Here is a 19,613-nt window from a genome sequence, read left to right as displayed (position 1 = left end):
CAAGCTACTTGTTTGTCCAAAAGTCCATGAGATGGCATCAGAAAGCAGAATATATTATTCAACCACAATCCAAAAAATTGTGTTTCAATTGATATTGAACTCTTATGAATAATTCTACACTCATATTTGTACTATCTGACAAGCTTTTCAATAACCAAGTTATCATCTAAACTCGTTTACTTTTAGTCTCTGAAGACGAAAACTTGATTATCAAAGCGTGCGTCAGAAATTGTAAATGTGTATTAATGTAGAAATAGTAAACAGTGTGTTCATTAGATTTGAGGCTATTTGGGGAATGGCTATATTACAAATAATTGAGATATATCAATACATCAACATTTGCTAAAACATTTCTTCACTCGCTATTATTTTATTTAGAAATTAATAGTTGTTAAATGACTGGATCCTGTAAACAGAATAACAAGATCTGATAGTTTATTTGTACTTCCAAATATTTCTCACCTCTGATAATAAACGTTCCAAATTTTCGGACATCTCGTGAAAATACTGACTGGTAATCAATTTAGTTTGTGATTTATGCAAGCAGTCTCTAGCTATCTCTAGAACTTGATGGTGAACAAAACGAACAATAGGTAAGTAATCACAATCTTTTCCAAAATCTAATATTTTGTTTTCTTCAATAAAATTTCCTAATCTTTCTTCCATTTGCTGAGTTGCTTTTGGAAATCGTTCTTTATATAGAACATTCATCATACATACTTCGTTGTCGATAACTGGAGTTCTACTTGGACTACTAGAATGAAATAAATATAAACTACAAAACGATTATGTACATGATGTTACCTGACTAATTAGTATATATTACGAATATATATTTTCCAACAAATATGAATTAGTTGGGTTGGCAACAGTAGGAAAAGTATACTCAGGAAAGTTATTTTTCAACTTTTAAATATTTACTAAGGAAAATTTAGATGGTATTTAATATAGCAATATCTCTTTAATATACAGTGTAAATATCTTAAAACATATTAAGCGTTCCAGCATGAATATAATTTATTAGCTGGTTTACAAACTGCATACTTTGGTGAAAACGTCCTGTATTAATTGAAATTTTTTTACTTAGTTCCCATCTCTTATTTGAAAGTATTTTCAATAAGGTAAATTTCACAACTTTTCTGCTAAAGCTATATTGAAAATGGTTCACAATATCTAGCCAATGGTATCATCATTTACTTGCAATATCCTGTTCATAGTGTATGGATATATTGTAAAATACCTTTACGGCTAATGATAAAACTTTACATACATTGATAATGTTGAAAACAAAGAAACTTGTAAGGTGTTAAGACAATATGAGTTCATCAACAAGAACTATATCGGTAGATAAATTAAATCACACCATTGTTTTGTTCCATTAATGTGCTTAAAATAACTATATGACTTTTATTCACTATTTGTACCAATAGTACAATTCAATTACTAGTATTACTGGTGGTCAAATATTTTTTTATAATAATGTGATGAGAGAAAATGGATTATTATATAGTGGTAACTGTAAAGTGTTAGCTTAAAAGTGCCAAGCAGTACAGTAATACACAATACTTACTATGAAGGGCCATTTTTATTGAAACAACTGATAGTTTTCATAGATTTACTTATAATAAAACATGACTTACCTTAGGCTCCGAGACCGTGGCCTATGAAGAGGAGACCGGTGACTCACTGACGAAGTATCTTCACAACTGGGTAAAGAGGCATTACTTTCGTTACTCGAAAAATGATGAGTTAATATTCTAATATCTTCAGAAGTAGGAATATGAGGTAACTGATGTAATCGTTCTTGACTAGAGCATTTTGACTGCATATAAAACAATTAGATGGTTGATTTAAAAAAATATTTTCAATCAAAGAATATAAAAGTATTCTACTGCAAAAAGCGACATAAATATTGCTAGATCAAACAGGGATGGATGGTGCAGGGAAAAGTCAATAGATTTACAAAGGTAAAATAACAAGAACGTCAATTCAAAGGAGAATTTTCTATTAAAACCTATTCGATTCACATAGTTTATATACTTGATGTTTGGAATCGAGTGTTTCTCAAATTTTTGAGTAATGAATACATTTCTAAAATATTCAGGATTTGAAAAAAAATATAAAGAACAATTGAAAACAATAATTATAATAGATGGAATCTTTGGGAGTATAAATATATTTTTAAAACAAAAATGGGTTTTATTTATAAATTCATTCTACCAATACAAGTTCCCACCCAAATGCTTTTTCTCTCGTGGTACATCCATCCCTGAGATCAATTAAATATAAATCATGAAAATAATTTCATATCTTGGTTCATGAATATTTTAAGTAATATGTCTATTTCAGATAAATAAAAATTCAGATGTTTCATTCCAATAACTGACTTGTACACAAGCTCTAAACTTTGCAGTTTATAAGTGAATTAATTTTTCTCACTATTCGTTTTTTTATTTAATTTATTTCAATAATTACAACCCAATACTTTTCTGTAACATGTATCATTGCTCAAAAGCTGCTTACGAGTTACCTATTGATTCTATTATGTTAGTTAGTGTTATATCATAACATCTTTTTGTTTTCAAATTATCATTTATTTCATTTAAATTTACAATTATTTTATTCAAAATATTTTTGTTTTCAAATTATTATTTATTTCATTTAAATTAACAATTATTTTATTCAGAATATTGCTTTAGTCTCTCTCGCTAACCATACAATTAGGTTATTACGTATTTTTTCATTTGCGTCTTACCGACATGTTTGAACTTCCTGGTGTTGTTCCATAACCAGATGAAGGAAGAGAAGCCACAGACCATCTTCTTCCATCTCCTCGATATCCAGCTACAATCCTACAATGATAATATTTGCAACTTAGATTTAGAAATGGAAGCATGAGTTATTAACAAAAATATACAATTTCACTTCCAAAGATAATTTCTCACTATAGTGGTCCATTTAAAACAGGCATCACTGGTAAATAAGGCTGGGCAATTATCAAAAAATATAATCGATTATTTTCTATTTAAATAATCTATCAATCGAAAATAATCCATCAATCGAAAATAATCGATAAATCGGAAATAATTGATTAATCGAAAATCGAAAATAAAGCTTCAAAAGAACGATTGTGGTTTGATTCCTACAAAAAACAAGATAAAGAGCGAGTATACCACTAGGAACATAAAGAAGACATGGTTTGATTCCCAATAAAAAGAAGTTTCGTAAATTTAGTAAGTAATATTTTTTATCTCCATTAATAAAGCTTATTTTGGTGAGGTGAAATCGTTACTACCAAATATCATGGTAGTTCTACCATATGAGTTAGGTACAAGTTGTGCAGTTTTTATTCACCAATAAATTAAAAAAACTTTGTAATTTATCATCAAAGTTTTGTTTATATAGAATATGCTTGCGAAATTTCAAAAGCATTAGAATACATCATCATCATCATCACCTTATCCCGTCCACTTTACAAAATTAAATATGATTTTTGGCGAAGAGGGTAATAAAAGGGCAGATATAGACCACCTATTATTAAAATGTTGAAAATACGAAAATCCCAACCATGTAATAATCGAAGACATTAGGAAACTTGGGAATGAATAGTAAAAGAGATTTTGATTGTCAAAAAATATGTTTGTTCTGACTTAGATCACTGTTATATGCATACCTAGTTTTCTTCTCCTTGGTTTCCAGTCTATAATATAACCCCAAAAATATAAAACAGAAAGAAAATGTATTACAACATAAATTTATTAATTGCTTCATCATTTTTTTAACAGGATTCATCATACTAGCACCAGTATTCCTGACTGCATGGATCTGCTTCTAATACCATAAAAAAAGTTAAAAATTTTTCACTTCTAGAATAATTAGGATGTGTCAACTAGATTTATAAAAATTATAACAAATTTACAAAATCATGCTTATTCCATTTAAGCTATATGCTTTGCAACAATAAACAAGCAGTTGTAGTATCTTTTATATGTTTTGAATTAATGTACGGATTTGTGGAAACTGCGTGATTAATCTTATAGGAACTAACACCAACTTTGACCATAGTCATAACTCTTCAGGTTATATTCTGAACTGGGATGCATATATTTTATAATGGACAGCATCCCAAAAGCAAATTTTAGCTTCAATATGTATTAGAGAAGAGAAAAAAAAGGTTTTAGATTACAAGAACTACTTACCTTTTGATAGGTGCGAATGAGAAGTTATTGAAGCTGGTGTGTGTTCTAGGGCTATCAAGAGGACTACCACAAACTGGTGAATGAGATCTTGGTAGTACTGGACTTGTATTTGTAACAAAACTCAATCTATGTATTGCACTTGACCGACTATTCCTTCTATTCACAGAAGAAGAAGAGTCCTTCTGGAAAAAAATAAAGTTAATGAATATAATTTAATTGATTTTTAAATCAATCCATCTTTAGCGTTAAATATATCAAAAAATTTTAAGAATATTTTTCTGTAGAGCATTCAATTATCGATAAAAATATTTTCTGACTCAACTAGTCCGATAACTTGAATATAAAATAAATATAAAATAAAATATTATAAAATTGAAATTTTCGACCCAGCACCTCATAATATTAATATTAAGAGCTCTAAATTTTTCAAAATTTTTTTTCATCATTTTAAAGAATATTTTCAATATTAATAAGAAAATAGTCAATTTTTTTTGAAACATTCTTATATATATATAGACAGTAGTATTTATCATTTAGTTCTACAGTGGCATTTCCACAGCATGGGATAAGGTACCTTATATGTGGTTCAATAAAACTGTTATATAGCAAGTAGGTACCTGGCGTTAGCACTCAACATATGATTGCATTGTTTGAATTGCACATATTATTGGAGACACTGTTTGTATTATGTTTTCCACGTCAGATTACTGTAACTATTAAACCCAAGTATTTGTACTGTTTCCTTCTTTCTAATATTAAATCTTTCATTTTTATTACCGTATTAATCTGAAAACTGTTTTTATATCTTCTATGTTAGTCTTTCTCAGGGTTATTGTCTCGTTTTCTTCTTCTTTAAAGTTTAATGCAGGATTCCCTTCCATATTTTCAGCCAAGGCCCTCCCAACATTGACAAAATGTTCATTTGTTTTGCTATTTCGTCATTCTCATGGATTTTTTTCCTTCCTTATTAACAATGTGATGTATTTTTATGTTCTTTTTTGACCTTTTTCCACATATGTCATTTATTATTTTCCATATTTTCCTACTAATCACTCTGTGCTTGCCCTAATTGGCTTTCTCCATGCTTTTTTTGCAATTTTGTCCTTAATCTGCTCAGTTTATTTTTCGCCTTTTTAAACACGTTTCGAACCCTTTTCCACCTTACATAGAGTTTGTCTCTTTACTTTTTTGTATGTATGCAGTTGTTATCTATATGTTACTATTTCTAACCTTAATTGTTTTTTCTCTTATATATATAGTCCTTGTTTCATTTATTAGATCTGCAAGCTTTTTACATGTATTTATTTAGCTTCCCTTCATTTGTTCTTTTATTTTAGCTCACCATGTTTTTTCATCAAGATGTGTTTAATGATTTTTTGTTTTGTGTACCTTGTAACAATCTTTTCAGTGTCTATCAACATGATTCTATGGTCCGAAATATGATGATCTTCCAATCTTATATTGCACTTTATATTCATATTTGTAATCACATGAACAAGCACGAAATGTTACCAGTTGTTCTTGTTGCATTATTTTTATGTAGTACATTTCTTATTATAAATCCATTTACTTCAATAATTTGTTTATAGTCTATAATTGCTTGTGAATTACTTAAAAAATTCAAGTTAATATCCCCCACAAGAATGCATTTTCCTTTCTGCTGTTCTATTATTCAAGTAATCTAGCCAATGTTGATATAAATAGGTTAGCTTTATTGTTATGTGGTCTATATCTGTATTTGCTTGCGCCACCCCCTCTTGATTCCCAGCAATCATGTATTGATGTATATGAGTCAATGTTGAAATAATTTTGTTCGTTGGGATAGATCCATGTTTCAGTAAGGATTATAATATCCACCGTAATATGACTAATCCTTAGTTAAGTCATTAAGTTCATTAGTTTTATTCCTTAAGCTGCTAATGTTCAATATATATATATATATATATATATATATATATATATATATACTAGGTAGTTTGATGTAGCCTGGAATGTTGTTTTATCTGTGAAGTGTGATTGTGTATTTGATTTGTTGTAGTATTTATTTGATGTTGGGATTTGTTTAGGTTTTTATTGCTACATTTGTGTGTATGTTTTGCTAGATTCAATTTGTTATTTGCGTTATTTGGCTTCAGCAGATAGTATTCACATCTTTTATAATTGGCCAGGTGAGGACTGTTGCAGAGTACATTTGGCGGGTGAATCTCTAGTTTTCTTGCAGGTTACTTTGTTCATATGCTCTTGAATGGTTATATTCTTGGTGTCTTATACACTGTGTGATTCCTTTTTTAGGTGGTTCTATTTGTATCGATCTATTTTAAATGTGTTGTATCTTATAGATATTTCTATTGTTGTTGGATGGTTATAGGTCGATAAAGATTCAATATTTGTTTTTGGCTAATTCTTCCTCGATTTTTATAGTATCGGTTGTATAATGTGGATTTTTAATAACAATTCTATACACTCACTCCCCTTCTGGTTGACATATATGGTGAATTACGTTGTTTCCTCTCATGCATTTTATTAGTGGTGTATAGGTGTATGCTGTTGCAAGTTTATTTTAATTGTATTGTTTGCTAGACATTTTGCTGCGTATTGGTTGTCACTATTTCAAGCTTGTTTACCATTTCTTGGTAGATTATTACTCTGTAGATATACACTGAAGGAGGCTTTGGTGTTTTGTTATCAGTATATTTGTCATCTTCGGTGACGTTTTGACTCAGTTAAAGTACTAAATTTACACAATAGATGTGTCATTTTCATTCAGTACCTTTGTCAATACCAATATTTACTAAATTATTTGTGTATTATTGTGTACGACCTGTCTGAATTCAATTTTTAAATTGTAACTCTATTTATAGCTCTTGCTTTTTTCATAGAACTACCTTCATTCAGAATGCAATTTTTAATAACTTTATATTTTTACAAACGGGATTAATTATTATATTATTGTTTGATAAAAGCCAACTTTTTGTCTTTCTTTTCTTTCAATCCTCGAAAATAACCAAAATTAAGATTCTGACAATTTTAACTTTTGAAATTTAAGCCCCATCAGGTATAGTGAAAGGCATAATTGATCTTTTTGACCCATAAATCAATTTTTTACTCAAATAGAAGTAATGCCATATTTGCATACAGATGAAACAAAAAAATTGTGAAGTGAGGATGTTAGTTAATCAATGCATTATAATAGCCTCCAACAATCCATTGATTTATCTAGTAACTTCCTGCTCTTGAATTTTATCCAGAAAATGAAAATACAAATCTATTTATTAATTGATAATGTCAGAATACAAGGTAGTAGCAACTTTCCTTAACTTTAATAATACAATAAAAATAATTACCATATTTAACGATAATGATGGAGCAGACTTTCCCAACGCCGATTTCCTTATCCGAACTAGGTTTGATGCACCATTTTCAGGATCTAAAAATAAAACTAATTACAATCAAATACAATTTTATGAATAAAACGCCAAAATTTTTGAGTGATAAAGTTGCCATAAGGCATATTGACTCACAGTAGCTAGTTTACTATTGGCGAAAACCACGTGTCACTAGATGGCGCTGAATTTGGCTTCTACAGCGATGAACAACAATACAATCTGTATGGTGTTTGATAATGTTCAAGTTTTTTATGTGTTTTTAGTGATTTTGGTGAGGTTTTCTCTGTTTTTGTAATTTCCGTTATTTTCTAAACATGTTTCTGTGGTTATAACCAAAAATTGGGCTTAAGAATTGGTCTAAAAATGACGAAAATTTAAGTAACCCTTTTAACATCATGGAATATATTGGAGTCAGAAGCAGGCCACTAAAAGAAAGTGAAGCTGTTTTCAAAGCGGGACATATAGTACTATGTGGCCTGAAAGGAACAACAACCATTAAAATTTGTGACTGTATCTGAATGATGTAGTTAGATTGGAAATGCATTTGTTCATTTAGGTAGGGGAGGAAGAGACTTGCATATCTTCACAAAACTAGCAAAAAGGTGCACAAGAGTTTTATTGGGCACTAGAATGGAATTTTAACAAGCAATACATTTAACACTTTTATCATGTTTTTATTACTTTTGAAGTGCACTTTATGGATGTGTGGTTATTTTTATCTAAGAAAAGCCCTTTAAACAGGTATATTATTTTACTATTTAGACTTTTTATATTGTTTATAAAACAAAACTAGTTCGTATTCTGGGCTCATTGTTCACGTCTATTGAAGTTTGAAAGAAAACCAACAGATGCCGCCCATTTCGTAGTTTTGGCAAATACCAAATTAACAATTTAGTTTTAGAAATGTTTATTGTGCATTTCCACACAATAATTTGAATTGGAACTTCTATATTTTAAATAGAATTTTAATGACACTACATTTGATATACTTTTTTTTGTATGCAAGTCTATTAATTTTTCACTGTTTTACTTAATGATCACATATATCCCAGTTAAAATAGTACTCCATTTACAAAAGAAAATTCAAAATAATAAATAGGAAGGGTAGTATTCTATAACCACCATCTTAAAAAATATATGGTCATCACTTTGAACTTGAAGATGTAAATTACTGTAAAATATAATCTGAAACATAATATAACTATTATTTTTCGTCATAAATATTAGTTCACTTATCTGAATTACAGTTGCCAATAAAATTCTTTAATTTGACCTTGCTATGTGTTTGGTTTTTCAGACTGTATGATACATAAATAAATAACAATAAAAGGTGTATAAAATTGAGAAGGAATATAGCTATCAAGTATAAAGTTCTTAATAAAATATAAAATTGAATAAGTAATCATTGTGTTATCTATGTGAATTATTGCAATATTCACATTTATTATTGTTTTTTTGTATCACCTAATAATAAAAAGTGCACTTTCATTAGTAGAAAAATTGATGTGTCATTAGGCTCAATTCAAGAATAATTGAAGGTAGATATCAGAAATACCACGTTTGTTTTTTCAACTGGGAAAGGTGTTGACTATGATTTTTTAGAAAACTTGATATAATGCCATAAATCTCACCAGTCTACAAATGTCAAGCTGTTATTTTTGATACTAAAAATATTGAAATTTTTGTTCAATTCCACAAATATAAATATTAAATTGTTATGTAATATATTAATAATTTTATGAAAAAAAACTCTGAAATGCTATGCACAAATTGAGCTTTTTATATAACGAACTCATGAGTAGTAATTGTATGATATCTGCAATCAATTCCAAAGGTCCAGTCATCAATCAAATTTGTTATAATTTGTAGTGATGATGGGATAAGGAGACATTCCATTATTATTTAGTATTCTGTTCATGAATGAATATCCTCTTTGTTATTTACCATTACATTAATACCATTTTCTTGCATCCTCTCTACCCCTATTATTTACTAGAAAATATACACTGCCATTTTCTCTTTTCCAATCTTATGCATACTTTCCTACAATGTGTGAAGTGAACTTTAAAAACTGTAAACACATAGCAAATGTGACTGTTGGCAAATTTATAAATCAAATTGAATAATACAAAAAAAACTATTATTTTCATAGATAACTGGATGTACATCTCATACATACATAGAATTTTCAAACACTTTTACAAGATATGAGTTTTATTGCAGAAAAGCTGAATTTGTGTAGTATAACTAGTAAATAAAAATTCTCTGAAATTACTTTATCCTTTATTCAGTAAACTTTTAATTTGGGACTTTCTTAGAAAGCTAGTTTGTAAATCTTTAAGAAATTCATGTCATAAATTTATTGGTAGGCAAATCAAGTTTGTTAGTTCATTATGTGGTCCACTGTATTGCTGAAATACTTTATGAATTTTCTGTGGGTTGATTTTAAATATAATTATAAAGATTGGTAGGCAACTGTTTTTTAAATATGAGAAGTTGGATAATCAATTCATAATATTCGAATTTTGTTGAAGTGTCATGACTTTACTGCAAAATAAAAGGGTATAGTGATTCAAAGAGAATTGTAATATATTTAAATGAAAATTTGATACCTACAATGTTGTCAAGTATGTACTGGCTTGATGACACAAAAAATTGTTTTTAAATATGCTATGCTTGTACTGAATACACTGTTTACAGTATTAATACACCAGCTTAAAGTTTACCTTTAGTCTCTGAAGACGATAACTTGGTTATCTAAATGCGCGTCAGTCAGTGTAATTGTGGTGAATTTGGTGCAGTAGTGGTATAAACAGTGTATTCAGCCAACAGTTCCAGAAATTCCAACTCAGTATACTGTGCTTGGGAAGAAAACACATTATTCTTTATACCGCAATTAAAATTAACTTTATGCCTAATGCTTTCCTATTCTTGGTTCTTGCTGAGTTATTTTCCAGAATAACTGTTTAAATGAGTATTATTTATTTTACAGATATATTACATATATTTTGTATATATGCCAAGTTTAATTTCCTATATTAACTAATTGTGATGAAAAAAATTTTTATAATTTTTGAATAAATAGAAAATATATTATTCCATAATTTACAAATTTATAAAGGATGTATGCACAGGTGGTATTTGCAGTCAATAAGGTTAAAAATACTTCTTCACATTAACTTTAGATAGACTAAACATACTGAATGATGGCAACTATTTTTAGTATTTTACATAATTTGTAATACATTGACAATCTCTTCACATATAGATTATACAGTGGCTCAACCATTGTACTTTCCTAAGATGACGCTCACATTTTGACTTTTCACTTGAGAGCAGGCATTTGGGGCAAGTTCTAAATTTGGTCTATGAAGATACCTTTATAATATGATTTAATGATTAGATTATTAGATAGCATACTTGTTTTATTTATAATTCTTTATTGAATTCCAGTTTAGTACATACAAAATTTTGCACAAAATTAATGAAATTAATCAAAATACAAAATGACAATACTAAATTAGGGTCATTTTATTTTATATATAACAAATTTTCAGCCAATTAAATCATTGGCAACCAAGCTCATTTGATTTGTCAAAGTATACATTTTCTCTTAGCAAAATTTTTAATACTGCGATCAAAGAGTATTAGGATTAATGGTATTATTATATCAACATGTATTAACTGCGTCAAAAATGTTTACTCCAATTGTGTACATTTGAATAATGAACTTACTGATTAAAAATAATACTGAATATGTAAATAGATTTCAATTAGGATTTCCACAAATATTTGTATTGAACTTTACATATTTGACAATCACGGATAGAAAATTCATTGATGATTATTTAGAACCTAAAACATGCTACACCTTTTACTATGGTATAAAAACATCAAGTGATGAAATATAGGCGACAAGTGAATCTGGTTAATAGCATACCTGATTGTTTTCGTGAAAGCCATGAATCCGTACATGAATTCTGCCTATGTTCTAGTCGAAATCCAGGCTTTGGTTCGTTAAAAACCAATACTCTTGCTGAATTTGATCGAGGTCGTGGTTTCACCCCTTTGTCCTCCATCTATTACCCCAAATCAAGAAATGTGCATAACTAACTTTACAATCACATCACTCCACTATTGTGACACAATCGTATTACGCAATATTATCCGATTTTTTCTGCAAAACCTAGCATAAACCATTTCTCAACATTACACTTTTTCTATCTTGCAACAAATAACTATAATAACTTAGACTTCTTGCACACAAAATGGCATAATGACTAATCGCATAGATAAACTACAAAGGATCGTTCGATACAATGTTAAAAATTGACACCGTAGTGGCTCCGCTTCTGATAGATCGGAAATGTTTGGAACTAAATTCACGACCACATTATGAAAAGTAGAATGTGTTATTTCAATTTCAATTACAAAAATTTAATAATTCTTGAAACGGAATCAAATAAAAGAAAAAGAGAATTTTTAGAAATGATTCATATACATAGGAACAAGAAAGCTATCAGTGATAAAAAATATCTAAAAAATTTAAAGTGAAATTTATTTGTATTTTATAATTCAAATGCCACTAGAAAAATTCAATTGATAGCGTCTACATGTTTATGAGAAATAATCACTGAAGAAAAATATTGTGGTTGAAACTATTTTGATTTTTGTATTCATGTTGTAGGTCAAGTAATATAATATGAGCAATTTTTTTCTTCGTATTTTGCCACAAATAAAATTCCTTCCTTCTTCCATTATTTCACTCTCTTCACTCTCATTATGATTATTCGAATCTGTAGGAAGTGAAGCATGTTTCTAATTGAATTATATTAAATTTTACGTAACTTCTTCACATAAAACAATATTATCTCGGTCCAGTACCATACTTTTTCCGCTTAAGAACCTATATGCACTTGTTTCCATCCAACTCTCACCATCCTAATTCTTCTTTCCACTTTAGGAAATATTCCGCTGTGCAAGTTTTTGAGAAATTGGCTCTTCTGCTAACTTTAGAAATGCTTCAATAATCAAATGCTCCGTTGTTCAATGATAAAAATAAAAAAATTTCATGATTGAACAAGGGAACATTTAATCAGCATTTACTTTTGAAAGCATTCTACTTCAATTATCTTTTTATTGACATCTCTTAACAAGTAGCTCAGAACGGTTAAAAAATCATTTTTACACTATACTTTCAGGCACCACCTCGATACTCGGTGCATGAAGTTGTGGTTCGAACAGTTGTTCAAGCAAATTTTAAAACGATGAAATGTTCGAACTAATAATAAAATGACATTTTCTTTTCTATAGTATTCGAGCATACTAGAGTCATTAAAAAACACGCCCAATATGACTTTATTCGTTGATCTGACATAACATGTAGTGCATCCCACTAAGTGTTCACGCCGCCTGAAATACTCTTTTGGGCGTTCCACATAGCGACTACGATCATTATGGTCGCGGCGAGAGCGTCACTCATGACTAAAGTTCATGACGACCCTCGTCAAGACGTTGCTCGAAGTGAGCTTTGAAAGAATTAGCAGAATTTTTAAAACTCAAACAACGTAGATTGCAACCATAAGAATCTATCTCGTTATTTGATGCAGTATGGGATATTATAAGTACTTTTGCAGCATTTTGACGCATCATCAAACATTTTACTATTGCCGCAGAAGATACTTTGATTTTACTTTAATGTAAATCAGTTAAACACTGCAGTAAAAAATTCAATAACTTACAAATTATAACATAACCTCTTAAAGCATTCGCTTTATATTTTCTGTTTTACCAAAGCGTTATCATCATTCTGTTTTCCTTAGTCGGAACAACTTCCACTTGTAGAAACTATCCATATAGAAGTATGTATTACATATGTATATAACAGTAATGAGTATTATACGACGAATGTCAATGCGTGCTCAGTATGCCCGAAAGCCCTCGAGAAACGATTTTCGAGTTATTTTTCCGGGCTTTCAATCTTCCATAATTTTTCGAGAAATTATGCAACTGCAAAATGAATTTATTGTACCAGAATGCAATTGTCGAAAACGATGCAACCACTATCTGTTGACTTTTGTGGGGCCGCTTTACGAACACAATGCAAAAACCCGCATCTGTAGCTTTACTGAGTACTAGTTTTTCTTTATTCTTGCCGTGTTCCTGGTTAGTTTCCGGACATTCAGATCGGGTTAACTCGATGATAGTTTTCGAAAAGTCCTATAGTCCTAATTTTTTCATAATTATCATTTTACAAAACCCTTTATAGTATTGTAAAAATGTGAACAATTTGATATAGGTAGGTTTGAATCCCTACGTTTCATGTCAAACTTAAGTTTAAACTACCTCCAGACTGCCGGTAACGTTTAAACCGTAATTTGTCTGTAAACGTCTATAAAACGTGACAAAGTCTATATCTGTATTTTAAATTGACGTTTGAAGTTTTAACTTCACTTGTAAATTTGCGCTTTAGTACTCAATCAATATGTTAATTTCACTGCGTGTCTCCATTGCTCTGTTTATATTTTAATTTTAAAAAATTAGACTGGCGTTTATTTTTTGTTTCTTGAGAGATTATACGAGTAGATTGTAGAATATAAAAATGATTTTAATGTTTTATATTACCACAAATTGTTTTCTTGTACTTAAAATATCACATGGACTTAATTATTTCGATTTTTTTTATAATAAGAAAAGATGCAAAAATATATAAAATAGTGCTAAAAATGAGAGAAGTATATGAATTAATTATTTTATTCAACTTTTCGTAATTTCGATCTATTCGAGCCATCTAAATCACGAAGTTTTAAAAGAATCCATAAATACAAAAAAAAACACACAAAAAGCACAAGGAAAACTACCAAAAAGAGCCAACAGAAATTGTGGAGTGAATAAAACAAATAGGACTCGTGATGACATTAAAAACCTAAACTCGAAATGCGACACTTTTTGTACACTGGTTACTTGAATTTTATCGAGAACACTATGAGTGGAACGGGTTACCAGGAAATTACCTTAGACATGTTAATTTGAAAACACCAAAATCCATTTAATTTATGAGTGATATTGGTGACAAGGGTACATGGACAGCTGTATCATTAATTTACGAAATAAAATGTCAATCGTAACTTATTAAATATTATATTTAATCTTTCACTTTTAAATTGCGGTAAATAAGATCATTGGAATGTTTGCGTGTGCATCTATTAACTTTATTACAATCAAAGTACACCTTTTAATAAAAAGTGGAAAGAAGAGCATGAGGTAAACTGAATATAATGCAATATTCGCCTATTACTAGAGAGTTTGCAACTATGATGTAAAAATATTTCCCTGTGTGAGAATCGCTCATGTTTGCAATAGTTAAACTATTTTTTAAATTGTAATCCATCAATAATGGACTTTTAAGTGCACCTACACACATGTACTTTTAACTATATAGTTTTTCAACTATTTAGCTACTACTTTTTTAAACGTCACCAGACGGTTCTTGTTTCAATTTCTACCAGTTCATGGGGGCTATTTTTCGCTTCATAAATTTTCGAAGAAGGTGAAAAATATTAAAAATTACATATATCTTTATAACATTTTATTGTATTTACATGGTCATACACTTTTTTACAGTCTGTAATTTATACACAGTTTAGAATTACAAATATAAAGGCACATATTTAGTGATAGACCTTTTTACTGCACTGAACATATGGGTCACTTACTTTCGGTACTTACTATTCTAGAAATGAGTTTTTTTCCATAATATTGATTTTCAACACAGTTTTACTGGCAAATAACAATACTTCTATGATGCAGGTATAATTCGGTCATTTTCTTGAACTACTTAGAAAAAGGTGTGAATTCTTAATCTTGAAAAGTAATTTTAAGGGCTTGATCAGTAGATGCGATTTAGTTTATAAAACAATTAGTTTCAATTTTTGTGTAGATAAAAGTTTACAACGAAAATATATAAAATAAATAAAAACTTTCCTCCAATTGTCTATAACGACAAAAAAAATTGATATTTCTATTTGCATGCTAATATCTACTTCGTTTTGACAGCGTTGGTTCTATTAAGTATTGCATAGATTTTTCACATTTTAGGTCTTACATATTGAGCTTTTGTGATGGTGTATGTGTATACGAATGGCAACCTATTCTAGAAGCTTAGTCAAATTATGATTAAAATATATAAATTATTCAAATTCAAATTCAGATTGATGGTTTAGATAAGTTATATCTCCATCTTTTCATTGATAGATAAGTTCAGTGGCTTTTAGCTTACTGTTTTTGTTTTTTTTAAATAAGTTTTAGGCGCCAATTGTTAGAAATAAAAAATAGTCACTTGATTCCAGTACCTATTTACGATTAACCAAACAAATCACAAACATTGTATTAGGTGAGGAAGTTCTATCCAGGTATTTAGTTGTTACTCCCTCAAATTTATTTTAGTTTTTGGTGACTTGAGCACTATATCGAAATCAAAGACAGTACACAGGAATAGGCCACATGTCAACAGATGCGCACTATTTTATTTTATTTTTTACCAAATAGACGTGTACCAGAAATGGCAGTAACGAAACATAAAGATCAAATGTGAAATTGAAATACCAATCATCACCACCTTCTCAAAATCTAAGTTTATGCGTTGAGTTATAATAAATATCAATTAATTATGAAATAAAACTAAACTATTTTTAAAAGTGCATCTTTTTGTACCTATCTTACTAAAATTAACTTAGAACCTATAAAAAAATCACAATGCAAATTATCAGAACCCTGGTTAGACGTATCATCTTCTTCCTCATCCAATTAAATCAAAAATAATAGATTTCATTACGAGTTCGACAATGGCCATGAGGCTGCTATTGAGAAATAAATATTAATTGATATACCACACTTCAATCTTTATGGACTTTAACAATTTTTCAATATTAGTTTTGATTTATCATACAATTTATTTATGATATATTATTATTGTTAATTAACACTATATAATAAATTGAACAGTTCATTAGTTGAAAATAACATACCTATAGTATAAAATTACAAAACAAGAGTTGGATATCATATGGAAAGTAAACTTACGATAGAAAAATAATTTAGATTCAGACATTAGGGGTTTGTGCATACATGCACTCGATCTTGGTCTACCCAAATACCCGGGCACATGTTGCATAGGTGTATGAAGAAGTTATTAGGTATTTCAAACCTTCTCCACAGAACCTGTTTTACATTTTTTCGTCCTCAAGGTATTTATTCAAGTCAAATGGTCATGTAAGAAAGCCTGAACTTAGGTTCATATCTTTGTTAAATATTTCGCGATCATAGCTCTCGAGGATGAGTGCACAAGAGGTTTTCTATTATTTTCAATTCGGCTTATATGAGATTCCCTTGGAAAACAGGTTCTGGTCTGGTGAAAGGGATCTCAGTCTCCCTTTCGCCAGATTATTTGCTTTCGCGTTTCCCTGCAGAGGAGTTATTTAGACCAATATTTATTCACTGGAAAAACGTTTATATTGCAACTTAGCTACTAATATGACTCAGAAAAGAATGAAAAATAGATATTATTTAGGGAATTGAAGAACGTATTGGAAACAGAAGGGAAAAGTAAATGAAAATATAGACCCACTAAAAGATAAAGATACTTCGAGAAATCAAAGAATGGAATGGAAAATTGTAGATTATGAAAAAATTACATCTAAATTTATCAAGAAATTCATAAGGATGGAGTTTTCCATTGAGAAATACCAGCTGACAAGGGGAAATACGCTTCTATCTAAAATCTTTTTAACAACATTTCTATTTTACATAAACATTTGTTCAATGATTATATTTCTCCATTATATCACTATATTATGGCTATATATTACTTAGACAAGTCTTTCAATTTTAAATTTGTTAAATCAGAACACTTGATTTTATTGTTAATCATCATATTTGTTTTTGAGAAAGTCATAACTTTTAGAAAAATCTTAATGGTGCTTTAAAAGTTTAAATAATTCAAATGAATGAATTTGGAATACGAGTAGAAGATTAAGATTTTGTAGCTACCCAATATAGAAATTGATACAGGAGTCCAATTTTTATTAGGTGGTCTATGTTAGTTATAAATATTAGTTGAGATTTTGGCATTTCCTTTCTCAAATTTATATTTCGTTAACTACTTACTAAATATGAACTTAATTAAAACATTATGTACCCGGATTACACCCGGAGAAAAAAATACAATTTGAATTATAAAATAACTACAAAGTGAATAAATAGAATATTTAAATAATGTACAACTTACTACAAAAATAATAATTGTCGCAATAATAAAAATGCTACAAATTTCGAGCACAATATCTTACTATGCAGGGTAAATCATTTTTCAGCTGCTTGAAAAGAAATACCATATAAACAAAATATGACAAATTCCTAGAACACTAATTTTAATTACCCTTTAATGAAATTTTTCAATTATTGCTAGAACAGCAATTATCCATGAAAGACAAAAAGGAAGTAACTTTGTTACTAATACATTATTCAATGTATTATGGCTAGAAAGCACACAAAAAAGCGTTAAATGCATTATTTGTTTCTAAATAACAAAAGAATATTATGTTAATACATGTATAACATTTTTATTCGAACCAAACATATACCCACCAGAAGAAAATATACAAATTTTTGGCCACATTCCCTTCTTCCAATATTATAATCATTTTTAGTTTAGAATTAAGAAGTTAACTATTCATTTAGAAAAAAAAATCTACGAGGGTAAAGTATCAAAAGTTTTTCATTTATAATCAGACAAACGTTTCTATTCTGGCCAGAATATTGTCACTACTTTTCAGTAATTTGTGCAATTTTAATCTTAATTCTCTTATTATATAGTTATCTTATTAAACCAAATTGTCATCTTGTGTGAAAGTAAATATAGATAATTATACTATTACCTAAGTATTTTGGAAGAATATCTCTTCTGTTTTTCAAAGTTGTGTCAATAAATTTTATCTCATTTGGTTGACTCGAAAGTGAAATAACAGTTATCATCTGTCAGGTTACTTTTGGTGGAACATAGTACAAGACTTAAAGCTTCTAGGAATCACGTTATTTCGATAGTTGGGAAGCTATTTCATATACTTGTCTCAATACAGTAGTTTTAAAATGCTGAGTCAGGCTTGACTCAACTATTGAGGATAAAGAATAGATAATTGCATTCTATTTACTGATACACTTCAGTGATGAGTATACTCATCATCATTTATTGGTCTTATTCAATAGAAAATAATTCAGCAACAAATAAATCGAAACTTTGGGATATTTTAATATATTTATTATCGGAACCCAAAATTATCAACAAAAGGAAGTAATTATAATCAATTGTGGTTGTATGAATATTATTTTTAGAAACTTTGGTGATAAATTTTTGATTTTAACTATGAGGTGGTTTATAAATAACAAAAAAACAGTAATAATGTTTAATATATATTAGGACAACATTAAACGAAACGGTAGAGTGGAAGTACATGAAAAATGTTGATAAGCATTGAATTGGAGAAATGGTTATACAGCAGCTACAGCAGCTTAATTGTCAAAATCAAATTAAAGAAACTGAGAAAGTTGATTTAAGAACCATGATGCCATTTTTGAAGCCTGAAAAAGGGGTTTTCATGAGAATCTGGGAATGTAAATTTTGTTCTTGTTTTTTAGTAAAATTCTTTCATAAGTTCTAAACAACAAACATGTTTTATTTTTAAAAACTTATAATGTTGATGTTGATATTTAGCAGCACAGTTTTCAAATCTTAAAGTCTGTGCCGTCTCCACCACCACTATACCAGCCCTCACAATTACAGTATCTGACGCGCGTTTCGATAACCAACTGAGTTTACCTTCAGTCTCTGAAGACGATGACTTGGTTATCGAAACGCGCATCAGACAGTGTAATTATGAGTGTTGATGTACTGGTGGTGTAAACAGTGTGTTCAGTATCAATATCGCCAACAGTTCCAGAAATTCCTACTTAACTTGAACAATTAATAATACGT

General features: G+C 29.2%; 2 protein-coding genes across 6 annotated transcripts in view; both read right to left on the bottom strand.

Moving 5' to 3' along the window:
• LOC130890773 (microtubule-associated serine/threonine-protein kinase 3) overlaps window positions 1-11,942 on the bottom strand; it is a 32,364-nt gene extending 20,422 nt beyond the window's left edge. The window contains exons 1-6 of one of the 3 annotated variants that reach the window (XM_057795094.1): window positions 11,526-11,942; window positions 7,544-7,626; window positions 4,200-4,381; window positions 2,756-2,852; window positions 1,641-1,822; window positions 463-754 (exon numbers count right to left, since the gene is read on the bottom strand). In XM_057795094.1, coding sequence (XP_057651077.1) covers window positions 463-754; window positions 1,641-1,822; window positions 2,756-2,852; window positions 4,200-4,381; window positions 7,544-7,626; window positions 11,526-11,664 — 975 coding nt within the window. In that variant the 5' untranslated portion in view covers window positions 11,665-11,942. Of the gene's footprint in view, window positions 1-462; window positions 776-1,640; window positions 1,823-2,755; window positions 2,853-4,199; window positions 4,382-7,543; window positions 7,627-11,525 lie in introns of all 3 variants that reach the window. The other 2 variants (XM_057795085.1, XM_057795104.1) reach the window with 2 other exon arrangements.
• Window positions 11,943-15,158: 3,216 nt separating this feature from the next.
• LOC130894995 (dual specificity protein phosphatase 10-like) overlaps window positions 15,159-19,613 on the bottom strand; it is a 38,643-nt gene continuing 34,188 nt past the window's right edge. For all 3 annotated transcript variants that reach the window (XM_057802121.1, XM_057802279.1, XM_057802197.1), the window contains exon 4: window positions 15,159-19,219. In XM_057802121.1, the coding sequence (XP_057658104.1) occupies window positions 19,164-19,219 (56 nt within the window). In that variant the 3' untranslated portion in view covers window positions 15,159-19,163. The remainder of the gene's footprint in view (window positions 19,220-19,613) is intronic.

The sequence above is a fragment of the Diorhabda carinulata genome, chromosome 1, assembly GCF_026250575.1.
Source record: "Diorhabda carinulata isolate Delta chromosome 1, icDioCari1.1, whole genome shotgun sequence".
NCBI lineage: Eukaryota > Metazoa > Arthropoda > Insecta > Coleoptera > Chrysomelidae > Diorhabda > Diorhabda carinulata.
Note: the sequence above shows the minus strand (reverse complement) of the source record. Positions and strands in the feature narration are given on the sequence as shown.